This window comes from Trichosurus vulpecula, chromosome 8 (genome assembly GCF_011100635.1).
Source record: "Trichosurus vulpecula isolate mTriVul1 chromosome 8, mTriVul1.pri, whole genome shotgun sequence".
Classification (NCBI taxonomy): Eukaryota; Metazoa; Chordata; class Mammalia; order Diprotodontia; family Phalangeridae; genus Trichosurus; species Trichosurus vulpecula.
The window spans coordinates 36,073,337-36,087,990 of record NC_050580.1 but is presented as its reverse complement, the minus strand read 5'-3'; the positions used below and the strand labels follow the sequence as shown (position 1 = coordinate 36,087,990).

General features: G+C 46.3%; 1 protein-coding gene across 1 annotated transcript in view; it reads left to right on the top strand.

Annotated features, from left to right (window-relative positions):
- The window catches only part of TMEM266 (transmembrane protein 266), a 94,825-nt gene that overhangs the window by 48,623 nt on the left and 31,548 nt on the right, over positions 1–14,654 (top strand). Inside the window, exons 5-7 of the mRNA XM_036769535.1 lie at positions 241–297; positions 3,703–3,841; positions 6,674–6,789. Of these exons, the coding sequence (XP_036625430.1) occupies positions 241–297; positions 3,703–3,841; positions 6,674–6,789 (312 nt within the window). The remainder of the gene's footprint in view (positions 1–240; positions 298–3,702; positions 3,842–6,673; positions 6,790–14,654) is intronic.

The following is a 14,654-nucleotide window of genomic DNA, read 5'->3' as shown; positions in this document are numbered from 1 at the left end:
ACTTGAGGTATTTGAGTGGAATCCGGAGTGTGCACCTACAGGGATGGTGTGGAGGGCCTTCCTGCTCATGTCCAGTGTGGATAGACAGCTGCAAGGTCCCTGCTAACTCTGACCTTCTATGATTTTGTAATTTCATGAAAATTGAAGAGTCCCTGTTTGTTTTCTCCTGAAAGAAGTTATGAACAAGCAGTCTCCATAAAATGAAGCTAGTTCTTCTCTTTTTTTTATTTGTCTCCTCAGACAATTCTACGCATTGTGGTCCTTGGGATCTGGGATTATATCGAGAACAAAATAGAGGTAAGATTGTAGCTCTCACCCTTGGTAGCCTGATGTTTCCTGGTTCCTGTTCATGATGGGAGGAGGGAAGAGGAGGAAGGAGGAGGAGGGAAGAGACATTGGAAAAATAGAATTGGGGATATCTCTTCCCTTCTTCATTTGTGGTCCCACAAAGGGATAAAGGGATAAAGAACCATGGAATGCCAGAGGGGCTAGAAGTAGAGGGGCCTTAGAAGGTGGGACTTCAGAACTGGAAGACTCTTGGAACATAGAATAGAGAATGCCAGAGATGGAGGGCTCTTAGAACAGGAGAGTAGAATTTTGGAAGCTGAAACTCCTTAGTTTACAAAATGGCAGAGCTGGAAGTAACAGAACCTAGTAACAAAATCTAGAATACAGAACATCAAATGTTGAATGTGGAAGGTTCATTAGAACACAGAACTTCAGAGCTGAAAGGTCCTTAGAACATAGAACAAAGAATGCCAGAGATGGAAAGTTCTTAGGATGGAGAGTGTAGAATTTAGGAAGCCAAAAGACAAGAAGAATACAAAATGAAGAGTTGGAAATTACAGAACCTAGAATACAGGAAATCAAATATTGAACCTGAAAGAAGCATTAGAACAAAGAACATCAGAGCCTTAGAATATAGAACAGCAGAGATGGTGGGTATTAGAACAGTCAGTGTGGAATTTTGGAAGCTAGAAGACCTTAAAATACAAAATAGCATAGCTGGAAGTAACAGAACCTAGAATACAGGATGTCAAATGTTGAACCTGGAAGGGTCATTAAAACATGAGAAGTCAGAGATGGAAAGTCTTTAGAACAGAGAGTGCCAGAGATAGAGGACTCTTAGAATAGGCAGTGTAGAATGTTAGAAGCTTAGAATACAAAATGGCAGAGCTGGAAGAAGCAGAATCTAGAATACAGGGCATTGAATGTTGAACCTGGAACAGTTATTAGAATGTAGAACTATAGAACTAGAAGGAATCTGGAAGGCTAACATCTTCACTAAGGATACTGAGTCCCAGAGAAGGCTCACAGGCTCACAGATTTCAAGCTGAACAGGACATTAGATGCCATGTCTAACTGCTCATTTTACAAAGGCCCAAAGAGGAAAGTGACTTGCCCAAGGTCTGCTGCTACTAAAGATCCCAATGGCTAGTATAGTAGAACCTTAGTCTTAGAGAGAAGAACCTCAAAGGCCATCTCATCCAACTCCTGCCTAAGCAGGAATCCCCTTTCCAACATCCCTGACAAGTGTTCATCTAATTTCCATTTGAAGACCCTACAGTGATGGGCAACTCATTACCTTCATAGGTGGTCCATTGATGGACACTATTAGAGAATTCTAATTCTAATTCTTCTTTGTATTGAACCAAAATCTGCCTCACTGTTATCCCCCCCAACACACATGTGCACGCACACGCACACGCACATGCACACACGCATGCACACAACCACCCCCCAAAACCATACACATGATCCTCAATTTTGTGTCATGGATCTCTTGGGCGGTGAAGCCTATGGCTCCCTTCTCGGAATAACATTTTAAATGGACAAAATAAAATACCTAGGATTACAAAGGAATACCTGTATTTTCCCCCATCCAAGTTCATTAACATCCTGAAATCCATCCATGAATCCCTTGGTTAAGAATCCCTGCTCTGGATTATCACAAAGGTTTCTGGCAACTCCAAATACTAGAATCCCAGGATCCTAGATCCCACATCTCTTCTCTCCTTTACATGAAATCCCTTGAGATATTTGAAGATAATTGCCACATCCCCCCCCAAAGATGTCCCCCGCTCTCCAGTGCCCTCACATTCACTGAAATTCACTGATGAACAATTGTTCAACTGGTATCATGACTCTAGATCATCAGACCCCAGCCTTGGCAAAATGCCTCAGTCAATCCCAACCAATTTCAAGGAGTGTATCAAGTTAAATTTAATTTACTTTCATGGAAAGATGTACTAAAACATACGGGAGATCCAAAAGAGAGGACATTTGTCAGGTGAAGGAAAAGATCAAGTTAAGAATTTCCCCCCAATACTGGAAGTTGTTGCTCTAGCTGGAATAACAGGGTGTTGTGGAGTGGGTACAGATGGTGCTTCACACCAGGAGATTCCCTGGGGAAAACCCTAGTATGGGCAGGGTGGGGGAGAGGGAGGGATATGGGAAAGTGATCTGATTGGGAAGCTGATATCATCAGCCCGTCCAGCAGGGACTGCAGCAAGCTGGGATAGTCCACAGAGTCAGGCAGTTGATCCAAACAGCAAGTGGCTTATCCTAATGATAATAATAACAGCAACGCCTTCTGTCTGTCTGTTTGTTTAAAAAGCACCTTTAAAAAGCACATACCTTCTCACTGGATCATTTGCAAGATAGATTGGGGGGGGGGGGCAGCTAAGTGGCGCAGTGAGTAGAGCACGGGCCCTGGAGTCAGGAGGACCTGACACTTGACACACTTACTAGCTGTATGACCTTGGGCAAGTCACTTAGTCCCAATTGCCCTGCCTTCCCCCCTCAAAAAAAAAATCTAATCAGGGTCCGGATTTTGCATTCATGAACTTGGTTAGGAAAATATTTTGATGCTGGTGTTCAGTCTGATTGGTTTCCTTTGCAATCCCATGTATTTTATTGTATGCTTTTATAAGCATAATTTAGAGAGGGATTCTCAAGGCTTCCCCAGGCTGCCAGAGGGTCAACAAGGTTAAAGACACCCTAGGCCAGAGGAGGGGGATAGCTACGTGGCGCAGTGGGTAAAGTGCTGAGCCTGGAGTCAGAAAGACCTGAGTTCAAATCTAGCTTCAGACACTTCTTAGATATGTGACCCTGGGCAAGTCACCTCACGCTGTTTGCCTCAGTTTCCTCATCTGTAAAATGAGCCAGAGAAGGCAAAGGCAAACGCCTCCAGTATCTGTGCCAAGAAAATCCTAAATGGGGCCATAAAGGGTCAGACATGATTGAGATGACTGAACAACAACAGGATGTTGTTCCAAAGTCCCTTACAGGTCTATACTGCATGAGCCTGTGAGGGAGTGTAGGCAGGTGTTCAAAGAAAGGAAAGAGAAAGCTGAGGTGACCAGGGAAGGCTCCCTGGTAGAGGTGGTACCTGAGTGAGGCCTTGAAGGTAGGATTTAGAGAGGCCAAGGAAAGGAAGGGGAAGCATAAATTCCAGGCTGGGGAAAATTCCCATCACCTCTTGAAGATGTCTTTTCTAGATATTATAATGGGAATGATTTGTCCCCTTGCTGAACACTGATGGCTTCTGTCCCTTGCGCAAAGCATACCACCAGCCCACCCTGCCCCCAGCTGACCCGGACAGCTCCCAGTGACTGCCTGACATCCTCCTCCTCTTCCTCCTCCTCCTCCTCCTCCTCTTTCTCCTCCTCCTCCTCCTCCCCTTCCACCTCCTCCTCTCAGGTGTTTGACGGAGCTGTGATCATCTTATCCTTGGCCCCCATGGTGGCATCCACCGTCGCCAATGGCCCCAGCAGCCCATGGGATGCCATCAGCCTGATCATCACCCTGCGAATATGGAGAGTCAAGAGAATCATCGATGGTAAGCATGATTCAGGCAGCAGAGCAAGTGATTTGGCTGGGTGTGGGGGAATGTGCCCCATGGTGGACAATCCTCCGGCCTGCTGAAGACCTCAGCTTGTTCCTTAAATGTGTCCTCGGTCATTCATCTTTTTCTTTTTAAATTAATTTATTTATTTTTAGTTTACAACATTCAGTTCCACAAGCGTTTGAATTCCAAATTTTTCTCCCTCCCTTTCCTCCCCCCTCACCCCCTCCCCAAGATGGCCCGCAATCCAATATAGGCTCTATATATACATTCACATTAAACATATTTTCACATTAGTCATGTTGCAAAGAAAAATTATAACCAATGGAATGAACCACGAGAAGGAAGAAACAAAACAAAAAAAAGAGAGAGCAAATAGTTTGCTTCAATCTGCACTCAGACTCTGTAATTCTTTCTCTGTATGTGGACAGCATTTTCCATGAAGATTCTTTGGGAGTTACTTAGATCCTTGCATTGCTGAGAACAGTCAAGTCTATCAAAGTCAGCCACCGCACAATGTGGCTGCAACTGTGTACAATGTTCTCCTGATTCTGCTCCCCTCACTCAGCATCAGTTCATATAAGTCTTTCCAGGTTCTTCTGAAATCTCAGTCATTCCTTTCACAAGCATATGTGTAGATCACCCTGCCCGGGGCTGGGGGAGACTCGGCATTTAGATAAGAAGTGCCCCCCACCCCGCCACCCTTGGGAACTCGCAGGCTAGGAGGGGGAGGGGGAGAGAACATACAAATTGTCGCAGTTCAGGTATTATCACACAGTAGGCACTTTCGACGATGTACTTACTGTGTCCAGGCAGACAAAAGTGAATAAACGTCCTCGTTCTCCAAGAGCTTATGTTCAGTTTGGAGAGAATAAGTTCACGTAGATAAGACAGATGCAGGGTCACCTTGGCAGCAGCGGCAGCCAAGTGAAAGAAGGAGACAGACGGAAGCACATCCACACGTTGGAAAGATAACTCAACGTAGCATTTAAAGGACGAAGCCTTGTCCTCATATGTTCATTAGCTGCATGCCCATCACTGACTCTCTCTGGGCCTCAGTTTCTCATCTGTAAAATGCGGAGACTGGACTCCCAGACCTCTAAAGTCCCCTCAAATTTAAAATCTACATGTCTATGAGCCGATAACTGAAGGAGGGCAAGTTTCGTTATCCTCATTTTACCAACAAGGAAGTTGAGTCTTGGAAAGAGGCAGCTGGGTGGCTCAGGGGATAGAGCGCTAAGCCTGGAGTCGGGAAGACCTGAGTTCCAATCCAGCCTCAGATACTCACTAGCTGTGTGACCTTGGGCAAGTCACTTAACCCTGTGCACCTCTGTTTCCTTGATAATAAAATAGGGACAATAGCAGCACCTTCCTCGAAGAGTTGTTGTGAGGATCAAATGATCTAAGGTGTGTAAAGAGCTTAGCCAGTGCCAGGCGCACAGTAGGAGCCACATGCCCACAACTGGTAAATGCGAGCACTAAGGCTGACCATCAGGCCTCCTGAGGCTCGGTCTAGGACTCTGTCAGCTGCACTCCCCGGCCTCCCTGATGGCCCCTGACCTCTCTCAGGCAACCCATTAGAAAGGCAGCTCCTCCAGCTACCGGGCCTTTGCCTCCTGCATCTTCTATACCTGCCTGCCCAGATGGGCGCTTATACACCGATGGAAGATCGCAGCCCCCACCCCAAATGCTCTTCCCAGACATGCCTTTCCCTCTTCCTCCTGCCGTGCCTCCCCCTCTGGGAGATTCCTGGTAAAAAGATGAATCCAAGCTCACGAAGGGGCAGCCTCCCCGTGTCCTTCGCAGGAGACCCGCCTGCCTGGTCATGCCGATCAGTGAAGAATAAGAGAATGGGGCGGGGAGGGAGTATGCAGGCTCCCTCAAATTATTACTCAAATTATCATCCGCCACCCCGGCTAGAAGCCCTTCTTTAAAAAAAAAATTAAAATAATTAACAGCAACAATAAATCTAAATAAATTAGTTTAACAATGAATTTAAAAGAAGCAATAATCATAACTTAAAATAAAATAATACTCAAGTGTATTGGTAGTTGTGGTAGCGCCTGTAGTTTTACAACCTAAGGAGTCAGGCGGCACATGTGTTGTGATCCTCATTTTAAAGATGTGAAAGCTGAGTTCTACAAAGGCATAATGAGTTCCCCATGGTTGCACAGCTAACAACTACTATTACTCCTTACCACTACTACCACTGCTACTGCTACTACTACTAGCATCCATGTAGGCCTATAAAGAGCTTTTTTTACATTTGTTCACTCATTTGATCCTCACAACAACCCTATGAGGTAGGTGCTATTACTATCTCCATTTTACAGATAAAGAAACTGAGGCACAGAGAGATTTAAGTGGCTTGCCCAGAGTCACACAGCTAGTGAGTGTCAAGGGAAGGATTTGAACCCGTGACTCCTGAGTCTATGCACAGCCCCGGACAGTGTGTAAGTTACCATTGGAAGAGAGGGGTCTGACCATGGCAAACAACTCAGACATGGAACAGTTGAAGCTTTGAAACTGACCCAACAGACCTTCCAAGCCTGTGGGAGAGCTTCAGGTAAACGGTCCAGTGTTGCTAGACTAGGTCTAAGAATATGTGACCATTTACGCCAGGTTAAGTCTCCTGGGAGCCCTTGGGTAGCCAATAACTTTTCCCTCAGAGAAGCAGGACCATGGGATGTTAAGTAAGCTGTTTTGCCCTTTGGTATCTTCAAGCCGGATTTGACCAGAGTAGGACAAAGAGCCGAGCTCTGAGAAGGATCCAGCCTGAGCCAGGTCATCATTGTGTTTGTGAAATAGTCGTCTCTTTTCTTTCAGCCTATGTCCTGCCGGTGAAGGTGGAGCTGGAGATGGTCATTCAGCAGTACGAGAAAGCCAAGGTCATCCAAGATGAGCAACTGGAGAGGCTGACGCAGATTTGCCAGGAGCAAGGGGTAATGCGCCCAGGGTTTTTTACTCCAGCCGGGTCTTTGTTCAACAGCCCTGATTCTAGTGGGACTTAGAAGCCTAGAACATAGAACATAAACTGTCAGAACTGGGACCTTAGAAAATAAAATGTCACAGCTGGGAGGGACCTTAGAACCAAGAATGTCACAGCTTGGAGAGACCTTAGAACCAAGAATGCTACCTTAGAACATAAAATGTCAAACTGAGAGGGACCTTAGGACAAAGAATGTCACCTTAAAACATAAAATGTCAAACTGGGAGGGACCTTAGAACATAGAATGTCACCTTAGAACACAAAATGACACAGCTGGGAGGAATCTTACAACTTAGAACTTAGAACTTAGCCCTGAAGTCAGGAAGGCCCCTCTTCAAATGTTCTTCAGACACCTCATAGCTGTGTGACTCTGGACAAGTCACTTAACCTGTTTGCCTCAGTTTCTCATGTGAAAAATGAGGGCATTGGCCTTAACCCCCACCATTCCTCCTGGATCTAAAACTCTATGATCTGTGACCCTAAGGCCTAACATCATTGAATCTCACATTCTTTCATAGATAAATAAATAGACCTGAGGGGGGTGGCTTGCCAGAGGTCACATAGCCAGACAGTGGCGTACCTGAAGCTTGGAGAGCCCATTGTGTAACTCCCAGACCAGCCTTCTTTCTGTTACGCTGATCTCTTTGTGCAGGCCAACTGAGTTCTCTAAATCAAAGCTCCCCTTCCACCTGTCTGAGAGACATCTAGCCTTCTTTAAAACAAAGAATCCACCACCCAATCAAGAGTACCAAGTCCCTCATATTTGCCAGGCACTCAGTGGAGAACTAACTCAAAGACAGATCCTGCTCATGAAAGTCCTCTAGTCCAGTATGGGACACACAATATGAAGGAGCGGGCTGGGCTCGGTGGTCCCTGAGGTCCTGCTCCAAGCCCCTTCTATGAGTCTATGAGTGCCCTGCAGGAGCTCCGAGATAGGAGAGATCCCTGGGAAAGGCAGGATGGGCTTCAGGGATTGTGAACAAAGATTCAGGAAAGGGATGGGACTGGAGCTAGACCTTGAAGTGAATTTTCTAATCTATCCACTAAGCAGGAAACATTGTGTCAGAGGATGGCGGGGCTGCTATCAGGTAAGGAAGGCAGGGACCCCATCCCCGACTCCATATCCCTGGCACCCCACAGATGCTTTTGAATTCTTACTTATACCAGGGAAAGTTAGAAGCATCTCTATCTCTAGACTGAGGATAAGAAACTGAAGCTGCTTAGCGCATACATGCGCGCCTATACAGACATAGTAATAATATTAAGGATGATGATGATGGCGATGACAACAATGATGATGGTGGTGATGGTGATGATGGTCATGGTGATGATGGTAGTGGTGGTGGTGGTGATGGTAGTAGTGGTGGTGGTAGTCATGGTGGTCATGGCGATGATGGTGATGGTGATGATGATGGTGGTACTGGTGGTCATGGTGGTCATGGCGATGATGGTGATGGTGATGATGATGGTGGTGGTGATGACAATGTATTTGGAGCTTTACAAAGTCTGTGCCATGCACAATATTTGATCCTTACAACCATCCAGTAAAATAGGTGCTAGGATTATCCCCATCTTACAGATAAGGAAAGTGGAACTCGGAAAAGCCAGATGACTTGCCCAGGGTCACCTAGAGAATACTGGAGGCCTCTTTCAAACTGAGGTCTTCCTAGCTCCACAAGGTGAGCCAGCATAATGTAGGGGACATATGGGCGAATTCAAAGGACCAGGGTTCAAGTCTTGTCTCTTCTACATACTGTATAACCTTGGGAAAATCATTTTACTTCCCCTGTCCCAGTATTTTACACTCACTAGGTGCTCAATAAGTATTCACTGAATGAATGAATCTCTTAGATATTCAGATCAGGTCTGCCAGCTAAAGAGACTGAAAGAACACAGGAAGGACAGGAGACCATGTAGTCACTGCAAAGAAATCCCCTTCTTAAAACAAGCAGGTCACATCTTTGAAATCATTTCAGGAGACCAGATTTTTTTTGTTTGTTTAAACAAAACCCTAGTAATAAGTCTGCCTAGTCAAGTAAAAACAAACAAAACCAAAAAATACTTTCCCCACTGGCCACGTTCAAAATAAAAACATGCCTCCCAATCTGCACCCTGAGTCCATCCCTTAGATAACAGGAAGGCGTCATGAGTCCTCTGGAATCATGGTTGACCATTGTGTTGATTAAAGTGGCAACCATACCTTTTATGGGAGTTACTGGGACCCAGCAGAGGAAGAGTTAAAGTCATGGTGAAGAAAAAAAGAGCAGATGAATTTTAGGCACAGGGTCAGAAGACCTGAGTTCAATTCCTGGCATGATCCTAGAAGTTGCTTCCTCTCTCTGGGCCTCAATTCTTTCATCTATAAAAGGTAGAGGTTAGACTAGAGAAGACTCGGTCAGACCAAGACTTCTGACTCCAAAGTCTTATAAGCCTTAAAGGCTCCTCTCAGCATCAAAGTGACCTGGGGAGGTTTCCCAGGGTATTCAAGCAGGGCCTGTATACTGCATGAAGGGGGTTTCCCCCTGAGGTCTGGCCCCCAGAAGATGATGAGTGTTGTCAGCCCCTAGAGCTCTCAAAGACAGCAGAGGGAGCCCCACACCGATGGAACCACAGCCCTCCGAAGCAGCCAAGGACGGAGCGATGGACACAGTACGTCCCAGCAGCAAACAACGGCTCATAAATTTCCTCCGTCTTGATAGACCTTGAATTGGGGCCAAGCAGATGTCGGTCTGAGCTACCATTCGAGGGAAACGCCCTCTTTTGCTGCCGTGAGCAGCCAAGGAGACACTGCCACAAGTATCGCATCTTCCCTCCATAAATTAACAGCTTCATAATTCTGTAGGGAACAGCTTGTCAGCTTGAGTAAAGTCACATTAATGGCACAAATGTCCATACAGTCAAGATGGAAGAAAACCATCTCCCACCATGCTCAAAATAGTCCAGATCCAGATGCCTCCCTTATGGCCCTTGCTCTCAGTCCTCTTTTCTTTTGAAACAGTGTAGGGAAAAGGGCCCCAGACTTGAAGTCCTGACTCTTGGGTTCAAATTCCTGCTCTGCCGCTTATGGCCATCCTTATGGCTGAGATTTCTCACACGCCGAGCATCATAGGGTCACAGAGCTAGATCCAGAGGGGACCTCGGGGGTCATCTAATCCATATTTTACAAATGAGGAAACTGAGTCTCACCGAGGTAAAGTATCTTGTCCAAAGTCATACAGGTAAGTAGGAACCCACTCCACTAAGGTCCCTTCTGGCTCTGGCGTGCACTAATTCTATGGTTTTCAGCTGCGAGTGTATGTTTCAAGCAGAGGTTAAATTGTACAGATTCTACTCAGGAAAGAGCCAATAAAGAAAGACAGGTTTTCTCTGTAGAGCAACATCTGGAAAAGCTATGAAAGAAACAAACCATCCTGATTTAAAAAACACTCAGAGCCCAGCTCATCTCGGTGGAGACAGAGAAGAAGAAAATTGGCAAGGACAATATTATCCTGCCTCGTTGTGGGGGAGCCTCAGAAGAAGTGGTGGTGTGGTAGTAACAGTAACAATAATGGAAGAGGAGAAGGAGGAGGATTAGGAGGAGAAGGAGGAGGAGGAGAGGAAGGGGAAGAGGAAGGGAAAGGGGAAGGAAGAGGAGGAGGAGGAGGAGAAGGAGAAGGAAAGAAAGAGAAAAAAGAAAGAGAAAGAAAGAAAGAGAAAGAGAAAGAAGAAAGGAAGGAAGGAAGGAAGGAAAAGGAAGGGGATTAGAATGGATTAAGAACATTATGATTAGATGCCACCTTCCCAAATACTCGTAATCTCCCAACCACATGGAACAAAAAGCTTTCAAAGTAGAGAGAGGCCCCTATTCTCCCTGCCTGCTACTGGAGACGTCCCAAAGATGCTCTCAGGGAATGTAAAAGGGTAAGTTTGCATCCTAAGACTTTCATTCAACTAGGAAAAGTGGTTGTTATCTGCCTGCGCAGTAGTCTCTAGAACACTGAGTATAAAATGTGACCACTCGTGGGACACGTTATAATATAATGGAGACGTGTGTGTGTGTGTGTGTGTGTGTGTGTGTGTTGGACTAAAAGGCCGTTGAGGTACCTGCCAGCTATCAAACTCTATTAGCCTGTGATGCTCTGGGAGGAAGGTAGAGTTTTGTCCCAAGATCATTTTTATCTGAACTGCATAGAAAAAATAAGAACAAGAGAACAATCATTCTAAAACCAGCCCCCTCAAAGGGCCAGCCACCGCCCCTGCCTTCTGAGTGAGGGGACAGGGAAATGCCAGCCAGGATCACGCGGAGCCAGAGTCACGGCTGCAGTGTTTGAGAAGGCCAAGCAGGCAACCCTGAAATACTGTAGAATTGTGAGGAGAGGGTGGGGGAGGTAAGAACCTCAAAGAAAAAGAGGAAGAAGCCTGGGGTTACAGACCGGCCTTACTCAAAGCTGTGGTGACCAAGGCAGCCAGGTGGCACAGGGCTGGATCTGGGGTCAGGCAGACCTGAGTTCCAGTTCGTCCTCAGACACTTGTGTGATCCTGGGCAAATCACTTTGTCTGCCTCACTTTTTCTCATCTGTAAAATGGGGATGATAATAGCACCTATCTCCCAGGGTTGCTGTGAGGCTCGAACGAGATAATATTTTTTCTAATGCTTAACACAGTGCTTGGCATACAGTAGGTACTTAATTAATGCTTGTCACTCTCCCTGACTTCCAACCCCCACACCAATGAAATCATAGGCCTGGACCAACTAGTAATAATAATCCACTGGAAGTGATCCCAGGGTGATCCCGGTGGCCATGCCAGTACAGCAGAAGACCAAGGCTGGTGGGTCCTGCCAAGCCAGAAGGAGTTCAAGCCCCGGCCCAGGGAAGTACTGTGGGTCTGCCACAGGAGGTCTGGACTAGGCAACGGCTAAAAGGATTGGCCAACTGGGCATGAATCTCCTCCTACAAGGCGACCCCCAAAAACCGTCAACTTAGGCACGCAGGAAGGGTGATAACCTCCTTCACGCACCAAGTCCCCGCGGCCTCCTAAATGCTTTCTGCCCATTATCCTGCTTGTTTCTCAGGCCCGCCTGGGATGAAGATTTGGAAAACAGTATTGTCCCCATTTTAAAGAGGAGGAAACTGAAATCAAGGGCTCTCTCCATTACACTATCCTGCCTCGCACCTGGAGGATCTTATCACCATTTTTTATGCAAAATTAAGAAAAATGGTGCTTCTTTGTTCAATGCCGCCCACATCCCTGGCTGGCGAGGGAGTAGGTCTGGGGGGGAGGGAAAGGAGACTATTTTTCAAGACTAGATTTTGCCTGAAGTTGGTCTCCATTGAAATGCTTGACCTAGGGAGTCGCTTTCCTAATCACATCAGTCAATCAACAAGACTTTATTGAATGCCTGCTGTGCTAGAGCTTTGGGAAGTTCTAGGGATATAGACAAAAGTTGCCTTCTGCCGAGCAGTCGGGGAAGAGGATGACTGAAAACTAGACATTGGCAACTGGGAAGTTACTGGTGACCTTCAAGAGGAGAGATCTGATAGAGTGGGGGGCGAAAGAGAGTGTGGCTAAGGAGAGCACAGAGGTCGAGGGATAGACGTTGGGAGACTATTTCTTATGGCAAGAAATGTTAGCTAGATGGAGTGAAGGAAAAGGGAGTCCCCAGCATGCCCCACACAGCTCTCTAAGACTATAGAGGGTGGGTGCTGGTCAGCACCGGCCAATGAAGTTTCTCCCCAGGAACTCCCTACTCTGATGAAATCATAGGTCCAGTGAAATAATAATAAAAATGACAGTAGTATATACATACATAGTGCCTGGTATACAGTTAGTGCTTAATAAATGCTTTCTGGTTGATTGACTTTAAGATATACAAAGTCTTATGTATAGCATCTCCTTTGGGGCTTACTGTAATCCCATGAGGCAGGTGTTTTGAGTTTCCTAAGGAGGAAGGTTGTGGGTGTTTTCCTGGACAAATTTGACCAAGGGGAGTGAGTGGTGAAGCCAAGGCTGGAAAGAGATTGGTTGGTATGTGTTCATGTGAATGTTTATTGAAAACTGGCAATGAGAGGGACTGCTTTTGCCTTTCTTTGTGTCCCTAGAGCTTATCACAGCACCTGGCACGTAGTAGTCATTTTTAATAAATGCTTGCTGATTGACTAACTGTAAGACTCTGTGCTAGGAACTTTGGGGAATTCAAAGATGTCAAGGCTGTATTCCCCACCCTCTGGAAGTTTATAGTTTAGCTAGAGAAACAAGGCACATATCCCCAAGGAGATAGGTAACAGTACAAGGACATACATACGGGGCAGGTGAGTATTACACAGAAAGACTAATGCTCAGAGGAGGTTGGTAGTAGTGTGACCCGGAGTGGTCCTGGAGGACTTCCTGCAGGAGGTGACATTTGAGCCGAGCCTTGAAGGATGAGAAGGATTCGGATGGGGAGGAGAACAAGGAGAGGGCAAAGAGGGTAGGTCACAGGGTCAGAAAGGAGAAAGATGTGCGGAGGGACAAGGGTTATAGTGAGGGTTAGAAGGGTTCCAGAGAGCACATGTAAGTAAGTAGTGGGAGAGTGGATCAGAAATGTAGGATACTTGGGACAGCTAGATGGCACTGGCCTTGAGTTCAAATCCAGCTTCAGACATTTACTAGCTGTGTGACCTTGGGCAAGTCACTTAACCCCAATTGCCTCCAAAAAAAAGGGCAAGAAATGTAGGCTACTTTTTAGAATGGTTGAGGCAAATAGGCTGGTAGGTTAGTTTTGAAGTCAGAAACTTGGGTTCCAATTAGAGTGCTGGTACAGACCGTGTGACCCTGGGAAAGTGATTTGACCTCTCTGACTCTGTTTCCTCATCTATAAAATGGAGACAATCATTCCCAATTCACAAAGCTGCTTCTGAGACTCATCTGTAAAGGGCTTTCTTTGTAGACCTTTCAGTCTCTCTGAGGATGGGGAGCACAGATGGGAAGAATCAATGAGCAGTTGGTCCTGGGTGGGGGAGGTGGCCCCGTGCAGTAGGCAGCAGCCCCCTCGCAGCTGGGCCTTTGACCATAAAGAGCAGGACAATACCAGCAGAGACAGCAGCCTTCATTGATCGTGCTTTGGGAGAGGAAACACGATGTCGTAGTGGAAAGAGAGCCAGATCTTGAATCTGGAGGTCACACAACCTCTGCCGGCTTGGTTTGCTCCTCTGTAAAATAAAGAATTTGGACCCTTGGTGCCTTCCAAGGCTAAGCCGATGCTTCTTGGTGGTCCCCATGAATGGCATAAAACACCACGGCTGTGCCACAGACACCGAGTGGAGCCATCGACTGACCCAGTGGCCAATGTGGCTGAGGATAGATGTGCTCAACTAAGCCCCATGGGTCAACAAATACCCCTGGGATCTATCATATGGGTAAATGGTTCTGAAGTCTCTGGAATGGAGGAGGGTTGGCAAGAACAGGATTGAATGCAAAAAAATAGTAGATTCTCCCCCATGTGCCTAGCTTGTGCCAAGGACTGGGGAAATCTTGTGCCCAACAGTTTACATGAAACAGAACTAGAGATTCTAATGACATGAGTTAACATGAGCCAGAATTTGATAAGGCGGCCAACAGCACTAACATATCTCAGATCCAAGATGAGAGCTGCGATAATCTTATCCTCCACCGCAGAACATACTTGGAACAAGGGAAGACAGACAGAGGCAGAGGATCCGTGTTCAAATCCCACCTCCAAAGGTTTTAACTCTCTGTGTGACCTCAGGCTAGCTATTGAAATCCCCTGCATCTCTGATTCCTCATCTGTAAAGTAAGGGGAGGAACTAAATGGCCCCAGAGATCCCTTCCAGCTCAACC